The sequence below is a fragment of the Aethalodelphis obliquidens genome, unplaced genomic scaffold, assembly GCF_003676395.1.
Source record: "Aethalodelphis obliquidens isolate GAN/ISIS:26980383/991018 unplaced genomic scaffold, ASM367639v1 scaffold120, whole genome shotgun sequence".
NCBI lineage: Eukaryota > Metazoa > Chordata > Mammalia > Artiodactyla > Delphinidae > Aethalodelphis > Aethalodelphis obliquidens.
This window is the reverse complement of record NW_020838064.1, coordinates 518,414-535,001: the sequence shown is the minus strand read 5'-3', so window position 1 is coordinate 535,001 and position 16,588 is coordinate 518,414. Positions and strand designations below refer to the sequence as shown.

The window sequence follows — 16,588 nt, the reverse complement described above, 5'->3', positions numbered from 1 at the left end:
ACCTCAGGGGCAGAGCGAAGAGGATCTCGCCCTACACAAGAGAGGATTCCGTGGGAGATAGAGGAGAGGACGATGATTCTTTGGCTATCAAACCACCCTAGAAAGTGTTTCAGGAAGAAAAGGCTTATCACAGGAAAGAGGAAAAGAGAAATGTAGGCATCGAAGTCATTCGAGGAATAGGACACCAGTGGACATGTGGTCGATAGGCTGCATCTTTGGGGGGGCTGCTGACTCAGAAGCCACTATTCCCCGGGAAGGTGGAAATCAGTTAGCTCAACATAGTGTTTGAGGACCTGTGGACCCCCAGTGAGAAAATCTAGCCTGGCTACAAAGACCTCCCCACAGTCAAGAAGATGACCTTCACCAAGCACCCCCGTAACAACCGCCTTTCTCAGACCTGGGCTTCCACCTGTGACCTACTTCCCAGGGTGGAGGGTCAACTCGGAAGACAGCCTCGTACACGAGTATTTCCATGAGATCCCCCAGCCCTGTCGGCCCCCCAGTGTCCCCGACGTGGCCCATCAAGAGCGAGCAGCAAAGAGTGAAGGGTGGCGCCTGCCTGCCGCCCCCTGAGGAAGGCCTGGGTTACAGCTGGCTGGGCGTCGGCCTCCACAGACCAGGGGGCCTCAGCTGCAGGCCTCGCCTTCAGCCTCAAGTTCTGAGGTTCAGAGTGGACCCCAGGCCAGCCCTGGGGAGGGCCAGCTGACGAGGTTTGGCCAAGACTAGGGGCAGGCGCTGGAAACAGACCCAGATCCTGCCCGGACTGGACACACCTGCTGCTGGTTTGGGTTGCCCTGGGTCGTGACCCTGTAGTCTTGGATGGCTGGTCTTGTTTGGTCTTCCATGTTGCGTGTTTGTTTTATCTTGGCTTGTACATTTCTAGAATTAAATCACGTTTTCTTTCTCACGGGAAAACATCGAACTTACTCATCTATCCCCTTCCTGCTCTCTCTCTCTCCCCTCCCCTTCCATCCATACCCTCTCCACCTCCCTTATCCGTCAGGCTCCCTCCACATTTTCCTCCTCCACTTTCTACCCCTCCATTGTTTCTTTCTTTTCCACCTCGTCCCAGTCTTCTCCTTTTCCCAAATCCTTGGCCTCTACTGTTTGTATCCGAGAATCATTTGCTCCAGCGAAAGCTAACATTTATTCTGAAAACAGACTTTGGTTTGGGGGCAGCTCCTTTTGAAATCAAAGTTAGAGTGAAAACTTGGCTCAGGTGCTCATAAATGCTGCGAAGATACAGAAATTCTCTGAGCCTCAGATTCCACATCCATCGAATGGATTTCCTTAAAGGGTCGCTGCAAATAGCCAACCTTTAATTGCAACTATGATTGCAGCTAGGACTATATAGTTATGTGAACTATAATTGCAACTCTTCAAAAGTGGGTATGCGTGGGAGAGAGGAATGGGAAGGAAGACTGAAAGACTGAAAGTGGCTGACTCGGGTGAATTTTTTTCTTCTTCAAAATTTTCTTTAATAATGTTGTTTCATTGTACTTCTATGGTTCTCCACCTTGTCAGGCTCAATGCCCTTTTTTTATAACTAATATTTTGTGACGTCCCCTTTACATGAAATGAAATTCATAGGTTATATAACTCACACATAATTTCATAAAAAATTAATAGAATGCCTTAACTATATTATACAGGAGAATAACAGAAAAGTAATTTGTATAAAATAATTTGTACTTCAATAGATAACTGCTTGGCTGTGAATATAGAAGAGATGATGAAGGCAGATTCTTGCATCTCTATCTAGACTCACTGCAAATGGGATGCTTGCAGAAACCAACTGACACAGATGTGTTTTGCTGGGGACTCTCGTACCTTGAGTGGCTTCGCCACCAGTGATGGGGGTTCCTGAAATAGTAAAGGAACTGCTCGTAGTGTTCTTTTTGTTTGTTTGTTTGTTTTTGTTTTTTTTGCGGTACGAGGGCCTCTCACTGTTGTGGCCTCTCCCGCCGCGGAGCATAGGCTCCGGATGCGCAGGCTCAGCGGCCAGGGCTCACAGGCGCAGGCGCTCCGTGGCACGAACCCGTGTCCCCTGCATCGGCAGGCGGACCCTCAACCACTGCGCCACCAGGGAAGCCCCTCGTAGTGTTCTTAATAAAACAAAGTGAGGTTTACAATTTAGTCCACAGACATTTCAGTATAAATTAAGACTGTGAAAAATTAAGTTTGTGTTTCTAGGGAAAGTAGGCTTTATAAATAAATTTTTCACTGATTGAGTGTACAGAGGGACATTAGAAAGTCAGCCGGGACTTGGGCAGTTCTGCATGGGCTGAAGTGGTCCTCTCTGTGGCACGGATCCTCTCTGTGGCACGCTCTCAGTATGCATGGTACCGTACCTCCAACAAGCAGACAACCCAAAGCTTCCACACGTTTCCAAAATGCCTTCTGGGAGGTGGAATCGCCCACGCTGAGGCCGCAGCTATGTTTTCATTAAAAAAAAGCAAATACTCCGGCTCTGTGAGGGCTTTGACAACCTCTGGGGTGGCGTCACTCTCTCTCTGAGGCTAAAAGCAGCAAGAATAGCGGCACTGATCCCACATCTAGAGAATTGAAAGTGAACTGATTTTTTATCATCTAACCTGACAGGTTCAGCACAGCTCTCCTGTCACATTCCTCCTGTCTGTCCTCAGAACTGTTGAACAGAATCTTTCCACGGATCCGTGTTATCGCTAATAGGATTTGTCTTAAACTAAGTGTCCAGCCTCCTCTTGTTTCCTGAGACCATGGTGGATTCTCTCCTCTCCTCCCTGAGCCCAACCTTCATTGTATTTCAGCTAATCAAATAATTCCCTGCCAGATGGCAGGGAGAAAGCATGGCCCCTGGGAGAAATGATGGTGCTGTCACCAAAGGCTGGACTGGTCAGGACCAGTTTGGATTAAAGCCAGATACTCTCAAGGTGAGACTAACAGTGAGGTTTGCAACAGACAGTCCCATCTGGACAAAGCAGACGTTCCAGGATGCTGGGACTCTCCAGTGGCGAACAAGCTTTGGTCCGTGCGATGGACCTGTGGAAATCTCTTCTGACGTCAGCGTTCTGTCTGCTTCAGAGTTGGGGGGATCTTAGTACGGCTTGGGATTTCAAAAGGAAATGGTTTGGCTCAAGTGGAGAATTTAAGGTTCTTGAAAAAAGCTCTCTATTCATCCTGCGATTCTAGCACCATCCTGGAGGCTGAATCCTTTGTTCTAAGTCTTTTTTCCTGGAACGTATTATTGTTAAAAACAAGACAACACAGTCCCCAAATGGAGTCGCTTATGCTAAGCCCTACATCACCAAACTGAGATTCAATTTAACCACAGTTTCAGCCCTCCCAGAAATGCAATCTTAACATAATCAGGAATCACCTGCTCAGCGCTAGTGAGGTCATCTGCTGATAGACCCTCACCAGCCCCTAAAGGAAAGTCACCTTGCCATGACCAATCCTAGTTTGTCTAGTATAACTTCCTTGTTCTGCTCCCTTCTGCCCATAAAAGTCTTTCATTTTGTACAGAGGCTCAGAGCTCCTTTCTATGTGCTAGGTAATGCATGATTCATGAATCATGGAATAAAAGCAAGAAAAATGTTAAAAAATTACTCTGTTGGATTTTTTTGTTTGTTTGTTTTTGCGGTACACGGGCTTCTCACTGTTGTGGCCTCTCCCGTTGTGGAGCGCAGGCTCCGGACGCGCAGGCTCAGCAGCCATGGCTCACGGGCCCAGCCGCTCCGCGGCATGTGGGATCTTCCCGGACCAGGGCACGAACCCGTGTCCCCTGCATCGGCAGGTGGACTCTCAACCACTGCGCCACCAGGGAAGCCCTGGATTTTGTTCTTTAACATTATCTTTGGAGGTTCCTTCAGTTGCTCGGCCAAGACTTTGGATTAAGCTTCCTATTCTTTAGAATCGGAAAGGAAGGTACAGCCCCGACCCTGGAAATTCCTCCTCCTCACCCTCCTCTAAAGTATTGCCTTGTAACATTTCCCTAGGGTTAGTTCCATCCAACCACTGAAATATTATCTAAAGATTATTTAAAAGTAAAAAACACTAATCACTGAATTAATTAGTGTGGCTACCGATTGTGTAAGATTTGGTTATTGTGGAGTGGGGATTGGATTGCATATTAATATTTAAGTCCTTTGGAAGTGGCACCGAAGGAAGACCCCTCCCCCAATCCTTTGGTTCCTCCCCAGCCCATCCCCCATGAGACTGGATTTCTTGGGGGCTCCAAACAGAAATCCCCTTATCCCAGGCAGCACAGATTACAGGCCGGTCTTGGACTTGCACTATTTGCATTTCTATAAAGGAAGGGCCTGGTATTATGTAACTGTGTGTGGGTTCTGAGGGCTTCTAATGGGCCTCCCTTTGTACAATTTCTTAGCAGCCAATTGAAGTTTGTAAGTTGAAACTAAGAGACTGGAGCCCATCACTCTCTGACCACACCTCTGAGTCTGGCCTGCCTCTAGGAAAGCTAGCACCTCCGCTTCTCTTCTCAGCAAAGCCCAGCAATCCTTGTTCAATCATGGTTCCTCCTGGGAAGAAAAAGCTAGGTAGGGACCAGCTGTGTTCTGTGGTTAGAACTTCAGCTGAAGCCAGGGAAAGTCTTCAAAAGAGTTGACCTGCATTCATTCATTCTAAAATGAGGTGATGCTGCTTAATAGTGTTAAAGGAAAATTCAACTGAGTAAATTTTAAAGATCTAATTGGCTTTATTGAACAATTCATAAATCAGGTAGCATCCCATCCAGCAAGTAGAAAGGAGCTCTGAGGAGCTGTATAAAATGAAAGGCTTTTAAGGGCAGAAGGGGGAAGGGATAAGGAAAGGGCTGATTCCCTCATCTTTCTCTGGGGGAATGGAGCGGGTCTATGTGGCAGATTACTGCATTGGCACTGTCCAGGAAATTCCAAACTGACTGGTTAAGGCTACATTCCTGGGGGAGGTTGAAACAGTAATTAGGTTAGGTATCAAGCTCTGGTTCGGTGGTGATGTGGGCTTAGCGCAAGTGACTCCATTTTGGGCCTGTTGTCTCTTTTTGACAATAGTCAAGAGTATCCTTTAGGGTCAGTAGGAATCTGGGCTCTGTCACTTATTAGCTGTATGTCCTTGGACAAATGATACTTCTGGGTTTCAGTTTCTTCATTTGTCACACAAGAACAAAAATTGTACCTTCCTCATTGGTTGTCTGAGAGCATTAAGGTACATCATACATTTAACAAATATTTATCCAGGGTTATAGCTCCCTATTTGTCAGGTACTATACTTGGTGCTGAAGGCACCAAAGTAAATAAAATAGACAAAAAATCCCTGCCCTTATGGGGATTATATTCTAGTAGGAATAGACAGACAATAAAAATATATAAATACTATGGAGGGAGATAGAGAAGCTGATGGTATTTGTGAGAGCATGGTGGAAAGTATCACTGGGAATGAGACCATTGGGCAAGACCTGAAACACAATCCAACTAAAGACCTTTATATGGTGCACAGAGGTTGTAATATACATGTTAGCTATTTTTTATTCATTAACTCATTAATTTTGTTAGCCACTCATCCATTCACCTCCGCATTTGTTCAGTAATTCAATGACTAATTCTCAATCACCCATCTATCTCTTCATCTATCCATTCATCCTTCAGAAAATGTCAAGTGAAGGGATATATGCATTGTGGATTGAATGCCCATCTTATCATCTGACCCGAGGTTCATTCAGGAGGAATTAGGGCAGGGAATTGAAGGCTTGGGATGGTTATTGATCAGAACATGGTGTATTAGAGTTTTTCACAAAACATAGGATAGAAAGAGCCTAAGTGGTTTCTTTTCAAGCTAACGTTTATTGAGAATATACTTTTTGCCATGACCTGTGATAAATGCTTTATATGCATTATCTTACTTAGCACTGAGAAGTTAATTTGTAGTTGCTACTTAATTTGTAGATGAGAGAACTGAGTCTTGGAGATTGCTAATCAGCCTAAGGTCAGAGAGTGATTGGCAAAGTTAGTATTCAAACTTGGGTTTGACTTCAAAATTCATGGGCTTACATGCCTGGGCATATACCCAGATAAAACTCTAGTTCAAAAAGATACATGGACCCCTATGTTCATAGCAGAACTATTTACAATAGCCAAGACATGGAAACAACCTAAATGTCCATCGACAGATCAATGGACAAAGAAGACGTGGTGTACACACACACACACACACACACACACACGCACACACACACACGCACACACACACAATGGAATACTATTCAGCCAAAAAAGGAATGAAATAATGCCATTTGCAGCGACAGGGATGGACCTAGATTTTATCATACTAAGTGAAGTAAGTCAGAAAGAGAAAGACAAATACCATATGATATCACTTACATGTGGAATCTAAAATATGACACAAATGACCATATCTACGAAAGAGAAACAGACTCACAGACATAGAGAACAGAGTTGGGGGGCGAAGGGGGGGGGGGGGGGGGGGGGGGGAGGGAAGGATCGGGAGTTTGGGATTAGTGGATACAAACTAGTATATACAGGATGGATAAACAACAAGGTCCTAGTGTATAGCACAGGGAACTATATTCAATATCTTGTGATAAACTATAATGGAAAAGAACATGAAAAAGAATATATATATGTATAACTGAATCACTTTGCTATGCAGTACAGCAGAAATTAACATAACATTGTAAGTCAACTCTACTTGGATAAAATTGTAAAAACAACCAAACCAAACCAAACCAAAACAAAACAAAAAAACAAAATTCATGGGCTTAGCCGGTTTACTGCAAGGACTCCACCAACTCTGGGTCCGTAAGCCAGTCAGCTGACCCCTTTTACCTTCATGTTCTCAGTCATCACATGTAAGATTCCATTTCTGCTCAAATCTCAAGGTTGAATGAGAGGACGTATGTGTGTGGACAGGCATCAGGAATTAGCAACCAGAAGGGGTGCCATGATTGATTCACTGAGCTCTGGCTCCAACACGCCTGAAAGGGCTTGTTATTACATGACCTTTCATTTCTCAAGCCTCTGATGATGGTAAGACAGCAGTCTGCATGCAAGGTGAATTTGAACTGCTACCTGCTTTCCAATTCCCCCTGGAAGGGCCCTTAGCAGGCTAAGAAGCTGGAAGAGGTATTTCACTCTGGTTTCCAGTAATTTGTTCTGCTCTGTGAACTTCTGTGTCTGCTTGTCCAATTTCATGAAAATTGGATTAATGAGTGTTAACTGGTGCTGCTTAGCTAGTTTAAAAGGGATAGTGTCGGGCTTCCCTGGTGGCGCAGTGGTTGAGAGTCCGCCTGCCGATGCAAGGGACACGGGTTCGTGCCCCTGTCTGGGAGGATCCCACATGCCGCGGAACAGCTGGGCCCGTGAGCCACGGCCACTGGGCCTGCGCGTCCGGAGCCTGTGCTCCGCAACGGGAGAAGCCACAACAGTGAGCGGCCCGCGTACAGCAAAAAAAAATAAAAAAATAAAAGGGATAGTGTCAAATGGAGGAAGAGCGTCCTGGTGTGATGGTTGGATCCCTAGGCTGCTAAGAATCAGGGTTCTGCATGAATGCCAATATCACGAGTTATTGTGGCAGCCTCCTCCAAGTTACTCTTCTAGAAGGCAGTATCACCCCAGAGACCTTTGAAAGGAGGAAGGACACTTATTCCACTAGAACAAGGAGAGGATTTGCTTAAGGGACTGGTAGTCTTGGTCAAGATGTTCATTCATTCATCAAATCTTTTCCAAGCACCTGATATGTGTCAGGCTCTGTGTTGGGCTCTGGAGAACCAGTGGTGAATAAAACAAATTTTCTGTCCTCATGAAGCTTATGTTCTATCTGAGGTAGGTAAACAATAATCAAATGAATATATGATTTAATGTCAAGCAGCATTTCCATCCGATGCTTCTATATTCTCCACTAAGTATGAAAAAAAGTTTGTCTTTTTTTAAAAAACAGCTTTATTGAGATATAATTCACATACTATAGAACTCGACCATTCAATGGTTTTTAGTATATTCACACGTATGTAAAAATCATCACCACCGTCAATTTGAGAACGTTTTCATCACCTCTGAAAGAAACTGTAACCTTTAGCTATGACCATCTTGTATCCCAACCCTCACCTCCAGCCCCAGGCAACTGCTCATCTACTTCCTGTCTCTATAGGTTTGACTATTCTGGACAGCAAAAAGGTCTTTTGAGAGTGAGGGGGCAAGGAAGGAGATTTTATTATCTCCACCTCCTAAAATGAGGCCTCTTGGACTCAGTTTCCCTTGGAGCTTTCTCCAAGGAAAGATGCAAATTTCCATAGCTTTGGTGTTTGGAGGTGGTAGGGGGTGCTGGCCAGTGTCCTGACAGAGGCATGACAGAGATATTGCAGGTTCAGTTCCAGACCACTGCAATAAAGTGAATATTGCAATAAAGCAAGTCACACAAATTTGGGGGTTTCCCAGTGCATATAAAAGTTATGTTTATATTATACTGTAGTCTACTAAGTGTGCAATAGCATCATGTCTAGAAAAATTATTTGCATACCTTAATTAAAGCATACTTTATTGCTAAAAAGCCTAACCAGTATCTGGGCCTTCAGTGAATTGTCCTAGTAACATCAAAGATCACTGATCACCAGCACAAATATAATAATAATGAAATAGTTTGAAATATGAGAATTACCAAAATGTGACATGGAGACATGAAGTGAGCAAATGCTGTTGGAAAAATGATGCAGTAGACTTGTTTGATGCAGGGTTGCTGCAAACCTTCAATTAAAAAAAAATGCAATATCTGTGAAGTGCAGTAAAGTGGAGCAGAATAAAATAAGGTGTGCCTGTACACAGTTACTCTTTTATTATCTTACCTTCCACCTCTACACCCTGCCTGAGGTTACATGCTCCCAGCCAGAGTATGCATGCGCAGACACAGAAGACTCCTGTGCCCTGTGCCGTCACATCTGAAAGCAGTAATAATCATGTCATGTTTATAGAAGCCCTGCCTCAGTCCAGTTGCCATAGTTCCCCACCTGGACTCTGCAGTAGCCTGCCCTCTGGTCTCCCCATTTCCCATCATCGCTTCCAACCTGGTCTTCCTAAGATACCAGGATACATGTTCTAAAGCATGAATCTGACCACGTCGCACTGTGCTGATGAAAATTCTACATGGTCCTCATTATAGTCGAGGTTCCTCTTCGTGGCCCTGTATAACCTGGTCCCTGCCAAACCTCTCCAGTGTTATCCATCACTATTCCCCCTTCACTATCTGAATCACTTGTGGTCCCTGCAAAGTACCATGCACTCCCTAACAGACCTTTGCACATGCTGTGGGCCTCTCTGGAACACTCTCTCCTGTCTATATTGCCTAACTCCGGCTCATCCTTTAGGTCTTAGAGATTACTTCCTTTGGGGAAGGAATATTTCTTCAGGATGTGGTTAGGTACTTGTATTAGTTTTCTATTGCTGCTGAAAAAATTACCCCCAAATTTAGCACTTTAAAACAACAGATGTTTATTATCTCATGTTTTCTGTGGGTCAGGAATTCAGGAGTAGCTTAGCTGGCTTGTTCTGGATCAGGGTCTCTTGTGAGTTTAGTCTTGACATTGGCTGGGGCTGCAGTCATCTGAAACATGATGAGGGCTAGAGGATCTGCTTTCAAAATAGCTCACTCATATGGCTGTTGGTAGGAGGCCTCAGTCCCTAGCCCCATGGGCTGCTTCATAGGACTGTTGAGTGTCCTTATAACTTGGTAGCTGGCTTCCCCAGAGTGGTCCAAGAGACAGCTGGGAGGAAGCTACAATGCTTTTTATGTCTGCAGTGAACTAAATGTTTATGTACCCCCAAAATTCATATATTGCAGTTCTAACCCCCAATTCTAAGAGGTAGGGACTCTGGGAGGTGATTAGGTCATGAAGGTGGAACCCTCGGGAGTAGGATTAGTGCCCTCATAAATGGGACCCCAAGGACCCCCTCTCCTTTCCGCCATATGAGGACATGACAAGAGGACCACAGTCTGTAATGTGAAAGAGGGTCCTCACCAGAACCTGACCATGTTTGCACCCTGATTTCAGTTCAGTCTCCAGAACTGTGAGAAATAAATGTTTGTTGTTTATAAAACACCCACTGGCATTCTGTTATAGCAGCTTGTGCAAGGTAAGGCAATGTCCCAGAGGCCGATGTCACATACTGTGGCTTCTATCATATTCTATTGGCTAGAAGTGACTCATTAAGTATGGCTTACACTCAAGGGGAAGAGAATTAAGCTCTACCTCTCGAAAGGAGGAGAGTTTGTGGACACATTTCAAAACCGTCATAGAGCCCCTTGTCCATGGTCCCACAGCGTCCTCCAGTTATCCTTACATTAGCACTTAGCAGACCATTTGTCACAGTCTGTCTCCCTCACTACTGCACTGGGGGTTCCCTGAGCATCAGGACCGGTTTCCATTTACAGTTATATTCCTAGATCCTACCACAGTCCCTTGCACAGTGCTTGGTAACCGTCTGTTTGTTTGAATGACTCAACGACCTGTCTGGACACATAAAACGTATAGATCAGTGCTTTTCAAATTTCCATGCATATACAGCACCTGGGTGGTTTGTTAAAATGAGGATTCTGCTTCAGTAGGTCTGGGGTGGAGCCTGAGATGCTGTTTTCCTAACAAGCTCCCAGGTGATACTGATGCTGTGCTTCATGGAGCAGGAATCTAGATCACGTGATCCTACTCCCAGACAAGCTTAATAACCTAGCTGGGGAGACACTTCATCCGGCAGGACAGCCCGGGGCCGCCCACAAAGCAGCGTCAGCCCAGTCGTGGGCACACCTACTGCATGCTGGGCTCCTCTTCCTTCAAATGCCTGGGATGAAAGAGGACGTGTCAGTAAAAGACAGTCGAGAAGGCGTCTGCGGAATACAGAAAGGCGTCCAAGGTTTGTGTGTTCTCTGTTGGCTCTGCAATGCTGGGCAGGGGTCACTCACGTGTGGGCGAAGGGAGTGTGAGGCCTGAGCAAGGGCCAGAGGGAAACTGGCTGAAGTGCCAGTGGGCAGCGGCAGGTGATGGGGTCCCCACACCCACCCCAGAGAACTTACGGAACCCAGTCTGTGTGATCCAAGCACCACTTTGGCTGGAGGCAGGGAGATTAAGAAGACGGTATATTTGTACCGCTCTTCACAGTTCTTGGGATGTACGATTCTACGAGTCACGTTTTAAGGAAAATTGAGTAGAGCCAGACCATTGAGATGTTTTCCGTTAATACCTCGGATCTCACTTTTATCCTTGTGGCTCTGATTTTAACAGCGTGGGGCACTGGCGTATATGTGTAAAGTCTGTGGTCTTAAGACAGGAGATTTCTTCTTACGACATGAAGGGCTGATCTAAGCGTAGGGTAATAATGATACTTCCCAACATTTGGGGAACAGTTTCACAGCCATTTAATCTAGGGGTTCTCAACCTTGACTGCCCATTAGAATCACTGGGGAGCTTTACTGGTTACTGATGCCTGCGTCCCACCTCCAGAGATTTTGACTTAATTCATCTGGGGTGTGGCTTGGACAGCATTTAGAAATCCTCCCCAGGCAATTCCACTTTGTGGCCATTGTTGAGAGGCACTGATTTAACCTTATAAGAGCCCTTCACTAATAGGCAGATAAGATTATCTTTTCTTTTCCTCCCTCCCTCCCTCCCTCTCTCTCTTTCTTTTCTTTCTCTTTCTTTCTTTCTTTCTATCTTTCTTTCTTTCTCTCTCTCTCTTTCTCTCTCTGTCTCTCCCTCCCTCCTTCCCTTCCTCCCTTCTTACTTTCTCCCTCCCTTCCTCCCTTCCTTCCTTCCTTCCTTCCTTTTCGTTCTACAAATAAAAAGCTGTATCACAAAATTGACTGATTGGCTCAAAGTCACACAACCAATAAGTGGGAGGTTCAGATCTCAAACCTATGTTAACTGGTTGTGCTCTTTCAATTTGTATCAGTATTGCCTCCAGGTGGCCAGTATTATGCCCGTTACAAAGAAAGAGAAACTGAGTGTGATGGTTGATTTTACGTGTCCACTTGACTGGGCCAAGGGGTCTTCAGATATTTGGTTAAACATTGTTCTGGGTGTGTCTTGGATAAGATTAATATTTGAATCAACAGAGTGAATAAAGCAGGTCACTCTCCCTAATGTGGGTGGACCTCATCCAATCAGTTGAAGGCCTGAATAGAATAAAAAGACAGACCTTCCAGCAAGTAAGGGGGAACACCTCCTGCCTGACTGCTTTGAGCAGGGACATTGGTCCTTTCCTTTCTTCAGACTGGAACTGAGACATCAGCTCTTCTTGGGTCTCGAGTCACCAGCCTTTGGGCCTGCAACTTCACCATTGACTTTCCTGCTTCTCAGGCCTTTGGAATTGTACTGCAATTTACATCATCAGTTCTCCTGGGTCTTCAGCTGGCTGACAGCAGGTCTGGGGACTTAGCTTCCATAATCAGGTGAGCCAATTCCTTACAATAATAAATTTTCTTTATAATAATAGTAAATAATAAATGTTATTATTTATAATAATAAATCTTATATTCTAGTAATATATCTCCTATTGGAGAACGCTAAGGGATGGAACAATTAGGTTTCTAGATAAAGGTCAGACTTTGAGCTAGGGGACAGTTAGTTAGGGTTCCAAGTCCCTTACGTTCCTGGATGTTCCTTCGTCTCTTGTTTCTAGTCTTTGAAGCTAAGTTTGGGCCAATACCCATATCAGATAAACAAATTCTAGACTCCTTGATGACAAGGTCAGTGTCAGTGTCTGCAGATGCAGGCCATGAATAGTCAAGGTTGGAAAATAAAAGTTGGCAGGAAGGACTGTACTTTATTGGGACCAAACCAAGGACGTCAGTGATCTTAGTTTTGAGCCATTCTTGATCCTGGAGTTCATCCAAGTTCTCCTTTGGACTGTTGCATCCTACCTGCCCATCATCCATCCCCAGTGAAATCAGCAGATGTTAATGATGGAATTTGGAGATGCTGAAAGGATTCCCATGGTGGTGAGGAAGATCCTAAATGTTTTACAAAAAAATAAAAATAAAAAGTATTATTTAAGGAAAGGAGCCAAAGTGCTCAGACACCACTTGGCAGCCAGGGAGTGTGTTAAATCGGAACAATCAGGAGGGAAAAGTACTTTGTAGTAATTTTTTTCGAAGCTGGTTCCAGAGCTCCTTCCTCTTAGGAGAGAACTGTCTATGTTTAGAACCAAGGAGAGTCTTACATTTAGAGTTTTCTGTAGGTGTGGAGTGTGAGTCCCTGAGGGACTGGTCTGCAAAGAGACAGTGGGATGATGAGATAATAGGGCATTGAGCAGGGAGGTGCCTGACAGCAGACAGAAGAGAATGAGGAGAGGGTGGCAGACACATGCCTGGATGCTGGAGAATGTGCAGGCAGGTGGCTGATCAGGGATTTGGGGATTTTGAGAATGGGAACATCTAATATTAAATTCTAAATCGTTTGAAATGCTCTCATGCACTTTCTTACCTGAAAGCTTTGGTAAAATCTTCGGTTTACATAGTCTAGCCGTAGTATTTTGGGGGATTGATGGATTGGGGTGTTTATTAGGAGGGGTGATATGGTGCAGAAAGAAGAAAAAGTATGTCTGGTATTTTTGCCGTAAGTACTTTTGCTGCGTAACTAATTGACCATAAGGCAGGTTTGTTGTAAAAGATAAAATAAGGAAAAATAAAAGAGGGGCATTAAAAAGGACATAATGAAACATGAAAAATGGGTAACAGACTTTATCGCAAAATACAAAATATTTGAAATGTGTGTAAATTCATGGCAATACTGCGCAAATAACTGATTTTATTTTGCATGTTGTATCTAAGCACTTGTGTTCCAAGTCTTTCATTCACAGTATTTTATACTATTTATTTATTTACTTTGTTTGCTTGTTGACTTGTCGCCTCATTTGGCATCACACGTCTTCTATTTTGATAAAATTCTTCATAGAGAGGCATCAGCTTCCAAATACTAGGATGTATATTTGTACCTGAGCTTTGTATCACGTTGGGAAAGCTGTTTGTTCTTAGCAGGTTGTCACGTGTCCACTGATAGACGTTCCAAAGTTTTATGGAAGGTGTGGGTTCAACTCTACACCTTCAAATCACTGAAGGATTTGCAACTGATACATTATCATTTTCTAGTACAGCACTCACTCTGGCTTTACGCTCTCTCTCTCTTTTTTTTAAAGAAGATGTTGGGGGTAGGAGTTTATTAATTAATTAATTAATTTTTGCTGTGTTGGGTCTTCGTTTCTGTGCGAGGCTTTCTCTAGTTGTGGCAAGCGGGGGCCACTCTTCATCGTGGTGCGCGGGCCTCTCACTATCGCGGCCTCTCTTGTTGCAGAGCACAGGCTCCAGACGCGCAGGCTCAGTACTTGTGGCTCACGGGCCTAGTTGCTCCGCGGCATGTGGGAGCCTCCCACACCAGGGCTCGAACCCGTGTCCCCTGCATTAGCAGGCAGATTCTCAACCACTGCGCCACCAGGGAAGCCCTTTACGCTCTCTTAATCACACTTCCAGTAAGTTTTATCACCGTCTTTTCTACCAAGTCCATGTAAGTAGTTATCATCTATTTTAAGACTGCCATGCTATTCATCACTGTATAGACTATCATGAGGGCTAAGATTGATGGAATGTAAAAACTGGAGTCCTATGTCCACTAAGAAATGAAACCAAACTGTCAACAACTTAAAACCAAACTGTCAACCAGTTATCTTTTACGGCAAGATTGCCTTATGGCCAAGTAGTTATGAGGCAAAAATGTTTGCGTAAAGATGTTTATGGCAAAGATGCTTACAGCAGAAGTACCTAGAACTGAAAAAAAGAACCTGCAGAATAGAGGAATGATTTGTACAATGAACCAATTTAGTGGAAGTGGAACCCAGGTTGTAGCTGAACTTGAGCTTCCCCAAGAAGCTCCAAAGAGACTGGGGGCAGTGCTGTGCTTCCCTTCATTCAGGGCATTTGAGAAAATGTTACTTGCATCTTAGAAGTCAAGGTGATAGATACCACCTTGTCATGAATAGAAGACATCAATTCTCAAATAGAGAATAATTGTTCTGACCAGACAAAATGAAACGCCCCTGAAGAAATTATGGAAGTAGTGGCAGTCCTGTTCATTTATTCATTCATCAAACACTGGCACACCATTTTGTGCTGAAAATATAGACACTGTCTCTGCCCTCAAGGAGCTTTACCTTGGGGTGTGAAGGCAAGGGGAGCTGACCTTTTTTGAGCTCCTTCTAAGTGTAGACAGTAGGCTTTGTATTTTATGTGCACTGTCTTTCTAAAATTCTCCCAACAGCTTTATGAGTAAGTAACTATTATCACCAAATAGGTAAGCTGAGGCTCAGAGACGTTAGGGAATTTGATTCAGCTAATCTGTAATGAAATCTGTGTTTGAACACAGGATTATCTGACTCCAGATTTGGAGGAGGAGTCCTTATTTTGGTCAGTGGCACTGGAAAATTGGTAGTAAGGAGTTCAGACTTGATAATGTGATTTGAAAAGTACTCCCCATATCTGTCCTGAGTCCTACCCAATCTGCTGTGATGCCCAATCAGCTTATCTGCTATCAGTGCTTTTCAACTGGGTTAACCATTACTTTCCTCCTCATCTCCTCTTTTAGTACCTTAACACCAACTCAGCAAGGCTCTGTCACCTCATCATGGATGAATCTACTAGCATGAGGGTTTTGGGTGCCTGCTGCGGGGGCAGAGGAGAGACTGGGAGCCCAGGAGGTTGATGCTACAGAAACATGGAAAAATATATTGTTGTTCTTTGTCTGGTACAAAGACTTTGTGCCAGAGTCTTTGGTACACAGACTCTCTCTTTTTTGATGCAAGTTAGAACCATCTACCATAATTAGCAAAGGGCAGTAACATGAGCCTTTTAAATGAGTCCTGTGCCCGGGCTACAAGGAGGAAAGGAGGGATTCATCATGTTGTTTCATAAGCATAAATACAACTAATTAAGTGAAGGTGAAATCTCTACCATCTATATGATGTTTATTTAAAATGATTTGCTCAAGACATGCCCAGAATCCTTCTCTTTAGGAAGATAGCTAGGAGCTGGGTGGAGACAATTTGGGCATTTGAGGAACAGGAACAAATTGGACTGCAAAGCTGAGAAACCACCTGAGCCAGGAGTTGGCTGTGACCAGTGGATGGACATCTGCTGTTTTTTTTTTTTTTTTTTAAACATCTTTATTGGGGTATAATTGCTTTACAATGGTGTGTTAGTTTCTGCTTTATAACAAAGTGAATCAGTCATACATAAACATATGTTCCCGTATGTCTTCCCTCTTGCGTCTCCCTCCCTCCTACCCTTCCTATCCCACTCCTCCAGGCTGTCACAAAGCACCGAGCCAATATCCCTGTGCCATGCGGCTGCTTCCCACTAGCTATCTACCTTACTACGTTTGTTAGTGTGTATATGTCCATGACTCTCTCTCGCCCTGTCACAGCTCACCCTTCCCCCTCCCCATAACCTCAAGTCCGTTCTCCAGGAGGTCTGCATCTTTATTCCTGCCTTACCCCTAGGTTCTTCATGACATTTTCTTTTTCTTAAATTCCATATATATGTGTTAGCATACGGTATTTGTCTT

General features: G+C 44.3%; 1 protein-coding gene and 1 long non-coding RNA gene across 4 annotated transcripts in view; one reads left to right on the top strand and one right to left on the bottom strand.

Moving 5' to 3' along the window:
* The window catches only part of LOC113615579 (uncharacterized), a 300,491-nt gene that overhangs the window by 266,299 nt on the left and 17,604 nt on the right, over window positions 1-16,588 (top strand). For 2 of the 3 annotated variants that reach the window (XR_003431054.1, XR_003431053.1), the window contains exons 1-2: window positions 10,027-10,892; window positions 12,248-12,426. This is a non-coding gene — a long non-coding RNA (uncharacterized LOC113615579). Of the gene's footprint in view, window positions 1-10,026; window positions 10,893-12,247; window positions 12,427-16,588 lie in introns of those variants that run through there. The other variant, XR_003431055.1, reaches the window with a different exon arrangement.
* Window positions 12,781-16,588, bottom strand: part of XYLT1 (xylosyltransferase 1) — a 317,608-nt gene continuing 313,800 nt past the window's right edge. Inside the window, exon 14 of the mRNA XM_027098118.1 lies at window positions 12,781-12,987. Coding sequence (XP_026953919.1) covers window positions 12,924-12,987 — 64 coding nt within the window. The 3' untranslated portion in view covers window positions 12,781-12,923. The remainder of the gene's footprint in view (window positions 12,988-16,588) is intronic.